The sequence below is a fragment of the Patagioenas fasciata genome, chromosome 1 (assembly GCF_037038585.1).
Source record: "Patagioenas fasciata isolate bPatFas1 chromosome 1, bPatFas1.hap1, whole genome shotgun sequence".
Taxonomy (NCBI): Eukaryota; Metazoa; Chordata; class Aves; order Columbiformes; family Columbidae; genus Patagioenas; species Patagioenas fasciata.
This window is the reverse complement of record NC_092520.1, coordinates 27266017-27282254: the sequence shown is the minus strand read 5'-3', so window position 1 is coordinate 27282254 and position 16238 is coordinate 27266017. Positions and strand designations below refer to the sequence as shown.

General features: G+C 40.8%; 1 protein-coding gene across 4 annotated transcripts in view; it reads left to right on the top strand.

Moving 5' to 3' along the window:
* The first annotated feature begins 4424 nt into the window (after positions 1 to 4424).
* The window catches only part of CCDC169 (coiled-coil domain containing 169), a 46154-nt gene continuing 34340 nt past the window's right edge, over positions 4425 to 16238 (top strand). The window contains exons 1-5 of one of the 4 annotated variants that reach the window (XM_071804879.1): positions 4851 to 4928; positions 5663 to 5768; positions 10905 to 10987; positions 11434 to 11544; positions 11637 to 11677. In XM_071804879.1, coding sequence (XP_071660980.1) covers positions 5764 to 5768; positions 10905 to 10987; positions 11434 to 11544; positions 11637 to 11677 — 240 coding nt within the window. In that variant the 5' untranslated portion in view covers positions 4851 to 4928; positions 5663 to 5763. The other 3 variants (XR_011737701.1, XM_065847684.2, XM_071804876.1) reach the window with 3 other exon arrangements.

Genomic DNA, 16238 nt, shown 5'->3' with positions numbered 1-16238 from the left:
GCATACTGAGGAAAAAAATATTTAAATGCCATTGGTATCAGGCAAGTTTTGTCCTGTTCAACTCACTGTTGTTCTCTTCACACATACTCATTTTTAAAAATTTGTTTCAAAGTAGATTAAGGCTATTTTTATTTTTTTAATAATGCCTACCCCATTTTACAGTTTTTAGTGTGATATATCCATGATCTTCCCTTTCACATTTTTCCAAAGCTTAGTTCTCACTGCTGAAAGTGCCATGCTGTTGAACTTGCCCTGGTTCAACTGTCATTACGTGGCCCTGGGCAGCAAATCCACACACTTGTCCCCAGTTCCTCTACCATATACAAACAGCCTCTACACATTAACTGCATTATCTCTGCTCTTCCTTTTATACACTATACACACTACGCTCCCTATGCCTCATACCTTTAGGTTCATTTTCTATTCCCAGCTTGATTTTGTTTCTCCTCTGAATACTGAACATCTTTAGATGTGTGGCAGTCCTAGAAGTAGTCTTACTAATGCTGTTTATGGAGTGAACTGCTACTTGATTTCCGAACACATCGAGTATTTAATTTGGAAATGGCAAAGTCTTTTCTACTACAATATTGGTCTGAAAGCTCAAGATTATTTTTAATGACCTCCAAGTCATTGTAAGCTACTGCTGTCTCTGACATCTTTGTCATTCTGTACGTATAAACCACTGTTCTTACCTCAAGTCTAAACCCCTGCATTGGAATGGATTTCTCTAGATTCCAGGTGTGGGTTGTTTACTTGGTTTGTTTAATGCTGATTTAAAAACACTTTAGGATAGCCTATTTATTAATACTCCTTGACAAACTAAATCTGTAATCCTTTGAAAAGAATTGGTAAAACTACCTTCCACCAAAGCATGCTGACCACCTCAGTTATTCACTATAGAATAGTGTAGGTTGGAAGGGACCTCAGGGTGTCCCAGACTAGAGAGATCTGTAGCCCACCCTTTTTCTCGAAACAGGTCCAGATGAAGCAGAGTACTCAGTGCCAGTTCTGATCATGTTTTTATGATCTCCAATGATGACAACTTTATGAACTCTCTGGACAACCTTTGCCAGGTTTGGCTCTAGTAAAGGTAAATATTTACCCCTTACACTGGGACAAAATTTTTCATAAGCACTTGGGTGCATTGCTGCTTATCCTTCCATAGAGCACACTGGAGAAGAATCTCCCTTCTTCACCTTCACTACACTCTCCTCTTAAATGGCTGTTGACAGCACTAAGACCTTATGCCTTTTCCAGGCTGAACATAGGCCAGCCCTTGACCAGCTTGGCAGCCCTTAGGACCTCTTTAGGATCCTGAAGCTGTTGGGACTTGTCTGGGAGCCCAAAGCTAAGCCCTCCAGCATGTGGTTCCACAAGTGCTGACCAGAGGGGAAGAACCACCTTCCTCACCCTCCTGCCTACACTCTTGCTGACACAGCCCAACAGGCCACTGGCTGCCTGTGCTGCTGGATGCACTGCTGGCTCCTGGGTGGCTTCTTCCCTGGGCCTTTCCATCTGAAGTTGTGTTCAAGTTACCACCCCCAGCCTGCACTGCTTTTCCCATCCCAAATGTTGGACTATGCATTAGCTTTTTGTTGCATTTCATTAGCTTCCTTTCAGCAGCCTGTTTTTCCAGGCTGTCCAGCTCCCTCGGAGGGGCAGCCCTGCCCTCCTGCATAGTGTCTGCTCCCCTCAATTCATCATCGTCTGCGAACTCGCTAAGAGTGTGCTCAGCCTTTTGGGTTGTTAATAAAGAATTAAGGGTATTGGCTCAGGTACTGATCCAAGAGTCAAGCAGTCATACTGCTGACCACCACACTTCAAGCCTGATGGCCCAGCTAATTTTCCAACAACCTTATTTTTCCAGTTATTCAATCTATAACTCACCAATTTGTCTCTCATAGTACCTTTATAGCCTATATCAAAATCCTTGGTAAATTCAAAATATATAACATCCACCAGTTTCTCCATGTCTACACAGCCAGGCAATCATACCCTAGATACTGGTGCTAGAGAAATAGCTACTTCTTTGTCAAAATTAGTTGATGTCATAATCCAAATGTTTGTCACCAGCAACCAGTCTACTTTGCTTTTGAGCAACTAGTTGTTTATTGCTTTCACATAATCCAAAGATACTTATTTGAGTATGAAATTCTGTTTTCAAATGATATTGTGTTGTGACCAAGCTTCCTAACCTTTCTTACTAAAAAATGAAATGAAAAGCCTTAAAACAATGGAAGTACCTTTACAGGTATCCATATATCTAATTTTAACCAATTTATTTGGAATAAAGAAATGGAGAAAAATTCTCAGGTGTTGCAACTGTTGCTATGCTAGTGCCATGATTGTTAAAAATATTGATGGTTTTAAGTTTTACACACAGAAGACCTCAGTCCACAAGACACTAAGATTCAGTACACTGAGTTAGTTATGAATGCTAATCTAGGCCCAAGTCATTACTTAAATTATTGGCTCGGTATGGAATGTGTTTTCAATATGTATCTTAAAAAGGAAGTATTCAGTAAATCCTGAAGGCAAAATGAGCAGCTAAATTTAAATGCAGTTACAGTGCAGTACTCTTCTAAATTTCTTTCTTGATTAAAAGTATTTCAGACAATTTTGAGTTCAATCCACACTTCAAGTGATAATACACTGATTAGATGATAGCATCAATTATAACTTGAGACTGTCAAAAATCACCTCCTGTCCTAATATACATCAGACAAGTGAAATTAAAATGACTTTTTCTTCTTACAGTCAAACTTCTCACTCTCCATCCTACTGTTTTAACCCCAGACACTCCATCCTGCTGGATTAGTTCTGCTATTGCAGTAGCAGTGAGGAGTTAGGTCAGCCCATTCCAGTGTCACGAACCACCACCTTTGGACTGAAATTCACAAAATTTCAGGACTGACCTTTGGATGGCCATACTGATTTATGCTGTGTTAAAGTAATGGTAATACATAACCCTCATTTTAAACTTTGAAGGCAGTGCCTCTCTTGCCCAGTGAGCTGTAGGGCTATTGCATTTGGCTTCCTGCTCCTGCAACAGAGCGACATCCGAATAACTGAGAAACTATACTCTGTTTTTTTGCCTACTATAGCAGTAAAGCAAAATGACAGTCCATCTCCTTCCTGAGAAAGTGGACAGTTTCTCTAGTGAGCACTAGATCCCATGAAAAGGCAAGTTGATCTACGAGCACACTAATCACTTTCAGTTTCACCCTGTCCCTTGCATCAACTCTGGTGCTTTTCTGCGCAGCTGGTGAGCCGTTTCAGCTCACTAACCAGCAGAAACTGCAAGCATTTTCCCTGATATAAGTCTCCTAGGTTTCATGAGCTGTACTGGCTCATTGGACATTACACAAATCACAGGGCTGGCACCGAGGCAGACAGAGAAGGTGACAGCAAGACCCTGATAGAAGGGATGCCACTCTTGGCAGCATTGAATTGTTTGTTAGATTAATTCAGTCCAGCCCACAAACCTTTGCCATGAGAAAGCCGTGAACTGATCTGAAATTACTTGTTTGAAAAACGCAACGTAAAACATTTTAAAGCGTGAATCAAGATAATTAAAATATTAGCCAGTACATATTGACTAATTGACTCCATTGACTTGATCGGTGACTACTGAGTATTCTAAGCTCTTCTTTCCTGACTCAGGTTAGGTTTTTGCAAACTACTTTATGCAGAGCACAGATCCCAATTGTCAAGGGTGCCAAAACACAGGCTAGGCACTCTTTGAAAAGCAGGCCCTGCCGCGCTGTGCCTCCCTCCACATCTATTTAAAGCCATGCTACTTTCCATCCAAAAGAAGTGTTTTAAAAAAATCTGCGCATGTTTGTGTTTCTCGGGTCATTAAAAGCTTAGCATACCAGCAGTTCACCCTACATGCTCAAAACTCTTTAACTGGGCCAGAGCTGTATCATAGAATCACAGAATGTTAGGGATTGGAAGGGACCTCAAGAGATCATCTAGTCCCATCCCCCTGCCAGAGCAGGAACACCCAGATAAGGTTACACAGGAATGTGTCCAGGTGGGTTTGAATGTCTCCAGAGTAGGAGACTCCACAACCTCCCTGGGCAGCCTGTTCCAGGGCTCTGGCACCCTCACCATGAAGAAGTTTCTTCTCAAATTTAAACGAAACCTCCTGTGTTCCAGTTTGTATCCATTGCCCCTTGTCTTATCATTGGTTGTCACCAAGCCTGGCTCCATCTTTGTGACACTCACCCTTTACATATTTATAAACATTAAGAAGGTCACTCCTCAGTCTCCCCTTCTCCAAGCTAAAGAGACCCAGCTCCCTCAGCCTTTCCTTTTAAGGGAGATGCTCTACTCCATCATCTTTGTTGCCCTGCACTGGACTCTCTCCAGCAGTTCCCTGTCCTTCTTGAACTGGGGGGCCCAGAACTGGATACAATATTCCAGATGCAGTCTCAAGGTTGGAAGGATCATCTGGTCCAACCTTTGTTGACAAAAGCACATTTTTACCATTAATTTCGGGTGCTGCCGAGCCACATGTGGGGGATTTGCCTGGACAGAGGGAAGAAAAAACCCCATCAATCAAGAGGCTGTTCTAGCAGCTACCGGCACAGCTGGAACCAGTAGGGGCAGACGGAACGACACGGCGAAGGCGATGCCGGCTGCCACGTTTCCCCGGGCAGCGAGAGCCAGGGCGGCTGCGGGGACTGGGGTCGCCCGCCCTGAGGGCTGAGGAGGCGGAGGGCCAGGAGCAGCTCTGGTTCGCCCGCCACCGGCCACACCGCGACCGCAGAAGGCCGGGCCGGGCGGCTCCCTGTTACCCCACGCAACAGCCGCCGACGCCGGGGCTGCGCTTGGGCCAGCGGCGCCATGGGGGAAAGCGGCGGTCGCCGGGCGGCACATCCCGACCGGCTGGCGCTGGAGCTGGGGCGGGAGAGGCGGAAAAAGTGAGTGCGCGGCGGGCGGCAGCTGCTGCGAGGAGCCGCTCCGGAGGACCAGCAGGCCGGGGGCTCTTGCCGCCTCTCTGCGGCAAAATGGCGGTGGCTGTCTCGGGCGGGGGATGCGGCTGATGCGGTGGGTGGGGAGCGGCCATAGGGGTCGTGTGGCTGCCGGCGGATCCCGCAGCTCGGCTGGGATGTGCTGGGAACACGGTTGGTGCTGTGAGAGAGCCTAGGGCATGGAGGGTAAGAGGGACTGCTGGTCAAAGGGCTGGCACTGGCACAAGGAGCCTCAAGAATTTGGATGAATAATTTTAGCCAGAAGTGGTAGGGAACAGGCATAGATGGAGAATGGGACGGCGTGTCACGGTTTAACCGGAGTAGGCGGTTTAACCGCTGCTCGCTCCCTCCTTCCCTCCCTGTGGGATGGGGGAGAGGATCGGAAGGCTACAAGTGAGAAAATTAGTATGTTGAGATAGACAGTTTAATACGGTTAAAAAAAAAAAAAAAAGGAAATGGGTACAAACTAAGTGATTAAAAAAACAAGCAAACAAACAAACCCAAACAAGCAAGGGCAGCCCTGGCAAACTCCAGCCCTCGGTTCTGTTGCTGAAGACAAAGTGGTTGTCCCGGCCCAGCTCCTCCTGCACCCCCGGTCCACTCGCTGGTGTGGGGATCCAAACATGACTTGCCTGTGCAAGTGCTGCTCAGCAGTAACTAAAACATCCCTGTGTTATCAACAGTTATTTCATCACAAATCCAAACAGCACCATATGAGCCTCTGTGAAGAAAATTAACTGTATCCTGGCCAAAACCAGTACACTGGGATTGGAAACCATAATGGATGGGGTAAGAACATAAAAGACCTCTTTGGGGGAAGAAGATTGAAATGAACAAGGAGGTGCTCCTTAAACACGCTTCTTTGCACAATGTTGAATTAAACTGGAAAGATGGATTTCAATCTTCTCCACTATCAGTAAATATCTCTGAAGCCTATAGGGAACGTATGATATCTCTCCAGTGCAGTTTGCAGAGAAGATGAGGACTTATTACTGCTACCAGTTAGTTCCCTTGCTTAAGCAGCAAATGTTGTAGCGCTCTGATTATTGTTCATGCTCACACAGTGGTGGTATTCTTGGTTGTTTTTTTTATCGGTTTGCTTATGAAGTTACACATTCCCCCCCATGTTAAAGAATATGATTGCCTTTTGAATGTTAATAAAATAAAAGTTAGAAAATGTCAGAAGCTCCCGTGCTGTCTTAATTCTGACCCTTTATATGTACATTTCCATACCATTTTCAAACATTCTATTCCATACTGATTTTTCCTCTGGACAATGTTTCTTTTGGTGTCTAGGCTGCTGATTCTTTTCAAACTAGTCCTGCAATTGTGGACTATATAAAATGTTTATTTACTGAAGGGGGAAGCCAGTTTTAACAGAATCAAAATGTATAGGCAGATTTCTGCATTCAAAATGCCACGAAAAGGAGCCTGGACATACTTGCACCAACATGTAAGCAAATATCCTTTTACTAAGTCTGAACAGTAGTGTGTCAGTGTAATACATCAGTTATCCTCTCTGTGCACCAATTCTTTTACCTGATACACGATCCTGATATTATAGGTGTTCAGGTAAAAAGCAGAATGATATTGGCTTTGTTCACTGCTCTGATTTTTTAGTAGTGAAAACCTGGATACTTTATGTACCTTAAGTTCTTGCTAATATCTCTAAGAATCTTCTGCAAGACTGGGCCCAAAGTCCAGAACATTGTGAAGTGGTGACTTATTTGCCAAGGAAAGGAAAATACCTATTTGACAAATACTTTTATTTTGATGGCATGACAGCAAGACTTGCTGCTCCAGGTGGATTCTACACCAGTTTCCTCTGTGTGTGTTGTATTTACAAATAGACAATAGCATTCTGCCGATTTCACGTAAATTATTTATTCAACCTAACTGTTAATGACCAGGGTTGTTATACATATACAACTAAACCAGTGGCATGTATAGGTGATGAAAGCAGAAAGGCTCTTAGAAGGTGCGATTCATCTGCTCCACTTTGGCTGTTATAGCATGAGATGACTCACAGCCCCGAGGTGCCTGTTTCTCTCCATTGGGTACAAAGCAGGCTGAGGATGACTGGCTTGCAGATAGATGTCAGCGCTCCTTCACAGCTGCCTCGCCCTTGTCATCCTTTTACTGGCTTATTTGATTATCATGCCATTTAGGCAGTTTGCTAACAGCCCACCCACCACTCTCATTTAACATTCATGAAGAAGAGATTTTTACTTCAAAGAGTAAATTGAATCATCCATGTCCATAAGGGGGCTGTACCTATAGTACCTGCTGATTCTCAGTGATTGTGGATGTAATACTGTGAAATCTTTCAAAGGCTTCAATGAAAGTCAGCTTAAATCTGACTCTGAATTACTGTAATCAAGATTCGGAACAGGTTTTGATTGGGAGATGGCATGGCAAATGTTTCTGAGAGAGAGAGCACATAATACTGCAGCATACTTAATAGACAAAGAGATCTTAAAGCCATATATTTATGCCTGTCAACTACTTACTAATGTTGATGGAGTTGCATGTTAATTCAGCTTGTGAGATTTCAGCTTCTGTGGCTCTCCTGGCAAGGAAAGCTGCAGTGTTTTCCCAGCACGCTGCTGACTGCAAGTGTCAGGAGTCTGTGGCTTTCAGTACTCTACTCTGCCCCGTGGTGCCTTTTGCACTGCGCAGTATTTCTGCTTTGTTCCTAGGTTCTGAAGGCATCTATACATTTTGACTTCTACAGGAATCAGTAAAGTCTGCCATGTTAGAGAGCACAGGCCCTAGAACTGGTGATTTGCCTTGAGCTTCTCCTATAATGTTTCACTGTTTTTTCTCTCTGCTATAGAAAATGGCTTCAGGCAGTCTTGGGCCTGATATGTGCACCACATACTCAGATCTGGATAGCAAAATGTGCACAAAAATGGCTTTCATCCCAAGTGGTTGTCACTTTCAAGTAAAATAACACCTGTACACTGTTTTAAAAAGAAACTTAGCAATTTTTTTCTTTTGTCATTTCAATCACAGCCTTCTTATCTGAACTGCACTTTTTTCTCCTTTTCTTCACAAGAGCTTTCTTGTTATGCTTAGTATGCAAAGATGTAGTTTAAGTTCCCCTCATGACTTAAATTTGAGCTTCCAGGATTTATGGGCTTTCTTCTGTGATGACTATAAAATTGTCCATTGCCAAGGGAAAGATTTCTAGGCCTTGAATATGTCTAATTATGTTTAAAACATGTGAAATTGCAGGTAAAGTCATACCACAGTCCCTCTGAGTACAGACCAAATCTCTCTTTGGGCAGGCGGCTTTACACAGCTGCTTTAAATTCACAGTAACAGATACATGGTGTGACCACAACTTCCTGTCACAATTAGAAATAACTCTAGAAATGCAGAATTATCCAATACATTAAAAAGCTGAAGTATTTACCAAGTTGGTCAAAGTGATTTGTTTCTACATCTCTTCTCAGTCAGTGCAGGAACTGTAATTTACTGCATATACATTGACTAAAATAGAGAGGTTCTACTCTGGCTACTTTCAGGATGCTATTTAATTATTCAGTGTTCAATAATAACTAGATTTTTTGTTTAAAATGGTTTCAATTGCCAAATGAAAATAAAACTTTCTGTCAGTGTAGCAATTACAGTTTGACACCTGACAATTTATCATTTCTGTACACACTCATCAGGACAAAATATAATTGGTAGCTGGCTGGCAGTTTTGCTAACAGTGCAGAAAGAATTACAAAATTTAATTTCAGAAATGTTGTATATGGTCTTGGAATGGTAGCAAAAATGAAGAATTGAAAGCACTGGATTTAAAGAACTCATTCTTCCTGTGTTTTCCCTCTGCACCCACCTAAGCACCCAGCTAGGATTTGTTTGAAAAGAAAAACAATTTCATTTTGATAGAGCTCAGCTCTAGTTACAGCTTTGACTATTTCTAATTTATAGTGGTATATCCTTCCAAAATCTCATTTTGACACTCACTGTTGTTATAATTTCCTCTTTTCCAAACACTGAGGGGCTGATAGAAATCTGCTTTACAGAAACCTTATCTATTTGTATTGGAATGATACCAGCAACGTAGTAAGATTTTTGTCTGTCTTCTTCCTCGCCATCTGCCTCTTTCATTTGGAGTGGGAGAAAATACACAGCAGGTTTCAGATTTCCTTTGGTTTTCCTGCATCTAAGATTTTGACTCCTGTGTTTCAAGTCTGTCATTTGCTGGGGTTTTCATCAGTCCCTTTTTGTCTCCAGCAAGTTACCAGAACTTTCATTATTTCTTTGGCTATGTCCCTGATACCTGGTTTAATGTCAGTAGGGACAAAAAGCACATTGGAGCAAGGAGGATTGGAAGACCCAGCTCCTCCCTGCCGTTTACATTTCTTGGCTATTTCAGCTCTTCAGCCCTCCCCATTCCAGGCATACCCCTTCTGTTTATTAAAATCAGTTGGTTTGCTTCTGCAGCTTTCAGTTGAAACCTGAGGTTTTAAGCTGTGGAATAGAAGTGTCACCAACTGCATGTGAACATGAGGAGTGCAACCATTTCTTACTGATCAGCTCTATCCTCAGACCTTTGATTCCTCATAGGTTATTTAACCATTGCTTGAAGAGCATTTCTTATTATGAACATATTCAGAAAAAGAAGATCCATGTTGACATGAAAGCCCTCCTTTAAAAAAAAAAACACCAAAAAATAGGACCGCACAATGATTTTCTTGCATGTTTTAAAGAGCTAAGATAGGATTTTAAGGACATCTATTGTCATATTGCTATTGCAAAGCATTTTCCAAAGGGCCTTATTTGCAGAGTTGCTTTCTCAGTTCTTTTGAAATACCTCAATTTGGGCACTGAATAATGGAGGCACCCAAGAACCATTGGTTGTTTTTTGAAATCTTGACCTTCCAAGCCTAACTTTAAAGGACAAAACCACAAACCGCTCTTGCGTTTTGTTGCGCTGTGTTTTTCTTGCAGCTGTACTGGTGTGGGCTCACCTCTTGGCATCTCACAGACAGGATCATTTCTCCATAGAAATGTCCAAAAAGCACCAGGCTGTTGGCATAAATATAGTCAATAGTTTAGGTAGAAGTCATTTCTTCCTGGCATGATTGACATCATATGATTTATTGTAGCACACTAAGCTACCATCTTGCTACTTAAAAGGGTGAGAGTCATCAGCATGTTGTATGATGCATGCAGCTATCTTGTGCACTCATCAGAGGAAGTCTTCTGCTACCTTCTACTTCTGGTCATGCTTTCTAAGGCAGAAAGAGTCTGGTTCCCATGGTATTTTTCAGTTGTCTGGCTGCCCAACCAGTATACAGAAGCAATAAATGGGCAAAAATATTTTTTTCCCATAAGATTAATGTACTGAAAAAACTGGTGGCTTTAGCTCCTGTATGTTTTGCTAACACTCATTTTAATAATTGGCTTTCTTTTCTGATAGTCATAATACATGGTATGGTTTGATTGGTTTTATTACGGGTACAATTTAGAAAATAGCTATTAGTCATTGAGCAGTGAGTCAAAATGAAGAATGAATTGAGAATTTCAAATAGTACGTCTGAGGCATATTCTTGTTTCAAAAAACATATTCCTTGGGCATCTCATTTTAGATGAAAAATTAAAGTCAGTGTCTTCTCTACATTTGCTTAATTCTGATGATATGCTAGACAGTTATTAAATTTTAGGTAATATTTGCCCTGTTTTTTTATGGAAGTAATCTTATTCACAAAGTAGAAGTACTTCTGTTGTTTTTAAGGCACTGTAGTATCCATAGAGAAAAAATACATTAAAAAACATGGTCAAGATGATGTAATTACATAGGAAAGACCAATAGATGCTTAATCTGAAAATACATTCAAATTATTAGTTTTATTTTTAATAATGAGATTAATGTATTAGCCAATTTATTGAATTCTCTAAATACCACAGGGAAATGCTTGAAGCCTCAATATTTGAACTGCGAAACACAGTAAGAGAACTGGAAAAAAGACTTAGCAGTGTTGAAGATGAAGGTAAGTTAATTGGAACAGTCTTATTAGTTAATTAGGAAACACAGAAAATTAGTTATTTGGGGTAGGCCCTACAGAGATACAAGTATTTTTTTTTTTTAATTTAAGTTTTCTCTTTTCAAACATGCCTATTATAGGTGTGATGATTCAAATATGACATTAAGGAATACTACATGCTCCATGTTAGCTTTAATTTTTAAGGAAACTATGAATAACATGAATTCCGGGAGTTCGTTAATATTCTGCCCACAGTAAGCCCAGTGAAGAATTCCCTTGTTTTATATTTTCAAAACTGTTTTGTGTGCAAAAATCCTCATTGTGAGGATTGCTAAGTGGAGACTTCCTCAGTCTCCAGACAAGAAGTGGGGACAGTTTGAAAAAATCCTAACTTTTACTTGAAATAGCACAAAATTATCTGGGAAACAGAATAACCCTGTATTTCTTTTAAGGTAATGAATGGAAAACCAGATATGAGACACAAGTTGAATTGAATAAACAGCTGGAAAGGCAAATTAATATTCTTCAGGAGAAGATGGAGCTTATTCGTGGCAATCCAGCAGGTAGAAATGGGTAGTCATAACTGTTTTTAAAAAGAATTAGTGATTATATGTTGAAATTGTATCAATGGGTCAAATTCTCTGTTTGTTTGTAGATAAATTGTCCATTGTTCGCACCTTTGATCAAATGCCTGTGGTGAGTACTACGGTGTTTAGTTGGTTAACAAAAAATCACAGTGTAATTGAAGAACTTGTATAATCTTTGGTTTTTTTTCATGACAGAAAATAGCAGCAGCCTGGTCTGGAAATCAAAACAATCAGTCTTCCTTCCTTTTTTATTGTTTCAGATATGCAGTTGCTTATAAAGTTATAGAGTAAAATCATTAAATAGGAGATATGTAAGACCTTAATGTTGGGAAGAATCATGTAATGACTGAGCAAAGGTTGTGTGGTTGGAGCTGCATTAAGGCATATAAGGTGGAGTAGTTGGACTAGCTCTGTGAATAAATGGAAAGATGTTACACCTTGATTGCAAAATCATGGAATCATTTAGGTTGGAAGGGCCCCCTTTGAGATTTCCTAGCCCTCCCCACATACTCAAGCAGGGCCAGCTACAGCAGGTTGCCCAGCATAATGTCCAGTTGGGTTTTTAATATCTCCGCAGATGGAGACTCCACAACGTCTCTCGGTGATGTGTTCCCATGTTGGACAACTCTCACAGTAAGAAAAGTGCTTTCTTGTGATAAGGTAGAATTTCATGTGTTTCAGTTTGTGCCTATTGCTTCTTGTCCTGTCACTGGGCATGACTGAGAAGAGCTTTGCTCCATCTTCTTCATTCCCTTCCATCACATATTTCTACACATTGCTGAGATCCCCTTGGAACTTCTCTTCTCCAGGCTGAACCGTCCCAGCTCTCTCAGCCCCATCTCATCTGTCAGGTGTTCCGGTCCTTTAGTCATCTTCATAGACCTGTGCTGGACTTTGTCCAGAAAATCTGTATCTTTCTTGTACTGGGGAGCCCAGCACTGGACCCAGTTCTCTGGATGTATTTCACCAGCGCTAAAGAGAAAGGACAGATCACTTCTCTCAGCCTGCTGGCAACACACTTCCTAGTGGAGCCCAGGTTGGCCTTCTGTGCAGCAAGAGTGCATTGCTGGCTCTTGGCCATCTTGTTGTCCACCAGCACCTCAGGGTCGTTCATTGCCAAGCTGCCTCCAGCACGTACTGGTGCCTGAGGTTATTTCTCCCCAGGGACAAGACTTAGCATTTCTCCCTGTTGAACTGAACTTCATGTGATTCCTCTGCCTATTTGTGCAGCCCATTGAGGTCACTCTGAATGGCAAAATGACCCTCTGGTGTATTGCTCACGATTCTCAATTTTGTATTGGCTGTGATAACATAGATAAATAGTTGCGGTAACATTTCGTGTAATACAGTAACAGGAATAATTAGGATTATGAGGTAGGGCTCTGATGATTTTTATTCCAGTTGTTATGCTTACAGATGTGTTTCCATCTTACTTTTTTGTGCTTTAGATTCTGAAGATTAATGGGAGTTTACTGAGCCTAGAGGAGGCTGCATGACCTATTAGTGGGAGTCATTATCTGTTGTAAGCAAGGTGTGAAAAACTGCCTGGTTTTTGTGATCTCATCCATGGATTTCTGATAGTAAACATTCTCACCAGTTTTAGTACTGTCCTAGAGACCGTGGTGTTTTCTAAGTTGGCAGGCTTATTTTTTTAAAAAAGAGTTAATTAAAAAGAGAAGAAAATCTTTCCCATCTCACTTTTATGTTTCATGGAGTTGATTTTAAAATACAACTGGGATTATATTTGAAGAAAAGTCTTGAAGACAGAACATTGGTGTAGAAAATTTACAGTAGACTCTGCTTCAGACAGTGTTATTCCTGTCAGTTTGTGGAGCACAGACTGGCATGCATGCTCACAGTATCAGAAGTGTTTATTTCCATCCAATTGCTAGTACTCGTAACAAATCCAGTTACACCTTGCCGATAACTCCAAGAATCATTACCAGTGAGATAATCTCCTTTACCAGCAGCTGGGCTGTGCCAATCCAGTACATTTCTAATCCCTACTAAATACTGCCTTGCCTTCTCACCTATGAGCTGCGGTTCTCAGAGGTTTGGTTACTTTTCCCACAAAGGAAAGAATGACAGCACAACAGGAAGATTCATACTGCTAGAAGGAGCCTAGCAGACAGTTTGGAGAGTCCTAGACATACTCAGTGACACCTCGGGAAGTCTGGAGCCCATGTGCCATACGATGATAGGTTTTTCTTCTGCAGTTTGAAGTCTTTGCTTCAGCCTTCCAGCTTAGAGGGAATACACTGTTTGCTAGCCAGAGGGGAAAAAGAGTGCTTAGGGATTTGAAATATCAAATGTTTCTTTTTGCCTTGTTTTGGTTTTTGGGAGATGAAAATAAGGGAATAAAATTGATGTATTTTGTGGGCTTTGCTTTTTTGTTGTTGGTTTGTTTGTTTGTTTGCTTGCTTGGGTTTGTTTTTTGTTTGTTTTCATTTTTGTTTTTACTGAAGCTGTCAGAAAAGTCAGTGTATATTTACAGATACTCTTGGAGAATGCAGAGCTGTTGTTTTTTTTTTTTTTTCTTTTAAATTTTAGGAGATAAAGTATTGGTAAGAAAATATACAGATCATTTTGTAGAGTTTAAGTAGATAGTGCTTTTATGTTTTTGAGAGTTGTTGGGGGAGTAGGGGGAATACTTAGCTTCTCCACAGATCAGAACAAAGAGCAGATATAGTGAGTGGGTGTAGAAAAACAAAGAGCTTTGCAGCCAGTCATCAATCTACATTTGCTCAAAGTAAAAATGCTGAGAGTGGGTATACATAAAATTCTGTGTGTGTATGTTAAATCAAAAGTACACTATGATATTCAGCTTTCAGCTTACAGTTGCATATGAAACTCTGTGGAAATACAGCAAAGTTATTCTTCTGGCAAGATTATACGGTTTGTAGAATATGGCAACAGTAGACAGTAGATTTTGTTTTTAGCAACATATTTTGTAAACTAAATAATATTTGCAAGTCTTTTTAACCTGTGTTCCCAAGGGAGTTAGAACTATGCAGTTAGAGTAATTGGAAGTACCTCTAATAATTCTTAACTTCCTGAGCAATTTCAGCTCTACTTAACAGAGGAGATATGTCAAAGATACTAAAGAGATTTATCTCACTCAGTTAGTCATTTAAGGTCCTACTGTAGTCAATAGAAGGAGAAAAACATGTCCATAGAGTAATTCATCCCATTTAGAGACAGATAGCATAAATTATTTTCTCAATATCAAGCACTACAGGGAAAGTAAAAAAAGATTAGTCATCAGGGACCCTGGCAGTCAGCAAGCTGTAAAAACCTGAATGAAAGAGAAGAATACAAATGCAAATTCTAGAGTGATGAACAAAGAAGCACAGAGGATTTTCTGTGTTGATAAATTGCAGTAATTGTTGCAGATGGCTTGCACTATTTTTGCTTTGGAATTAGAATCATAGTGATGAATGATTCCTTGCTATTAAAAACACCCCTAAACCATTTAAATGTACAATTATAATTTTGGAGTCCTTATACTGACTTGAGATAATTCTTTTGTTTTGTTTGTTTCAAAAAAATCATGAAGGTGTCACATGACAGTAAATGCAGAACCAATACCTTGAACACCCAAATTTTTTCAGCCAGGGTTTAGAAAATCATGTTTGTGTACTGAGGGTGGATTAAAAATAACAGTGACAAGCACAAGGGAGTTCCAACAGTGCGAACTGTTTGGTTTGGTAATTTTCTTTGTGTCCCAATGAATAATACGAATGTCATAAAGTACTTCAGAAATAATTGCAGAAGGAATGGCTCCTCTCTAAGGTGTTAAATTATATGAATTTTACTTGGCCCTCCTAAGCATGCTGCATTCGTTTGCTTTTTTTCATTAAATGAGTTTTGGTGAAATACGTGCTCTCTGATAAGCATAATTTCCCGTATAAGCAGAAAGAAAAATATTCCTTTCTCACCATTTCTGCAAGAAAGAATCCCTAGATAGTGGCTTTAGTGTGCAGATACATAAGAGCATACTGCCAAATCAGTTCGGAAGAACACACTCCTGGTAGCATTGCCTTAGCAACGCTCTAGTTAAGATTAGCCAAGGAACCAGGGTTTCGGTGATAAATCACTATTTTTGGAAATGTCCGACACCATAGCTGAGAAAGTTCTGATGTTAAGGGCCAGATGTTACTTGCTTTGCAAAGCTGCCTTTCTGAGAGCACAGAGGCCACAGAACTGGGCCCCTCATACAACCACTTCAGGGTTTTGCCATCAGTTTTAAATTATAAGCAGAATGTGTGGCAGTGTCACACTGGAGGTGTTGGCAACATCACAGGAGGAGAATCTTGGGTTCATGAAAACACACAGCGAAGATTTTGTACTTCAGTAGGTGTTGCTAACTGCCTATAGGGAACATCAGCACTTTATAATGGCACAGGAAATGTTTACAATTCTCCTAGCAAGCCACTGTTAAATGAATCTCATTGCTCTTGCTGGAGTAAGTCACAAATAGCAAATGGTAGGAAGAAATCCGGTATCCTCTCTTTTTGTAAAACTCTAAAGTATTTTGGAGAAGGTTCAGCAGTCTGCTCTGACTGTCCTGAGCTGTATCCTCCTCACAGACTTCTCCTTCCTACTGCTTTCATCCGACCTCACACAAGTATTTTGGATGCCTCCAAGAGACTTTTGCATTTTTTCCTTTC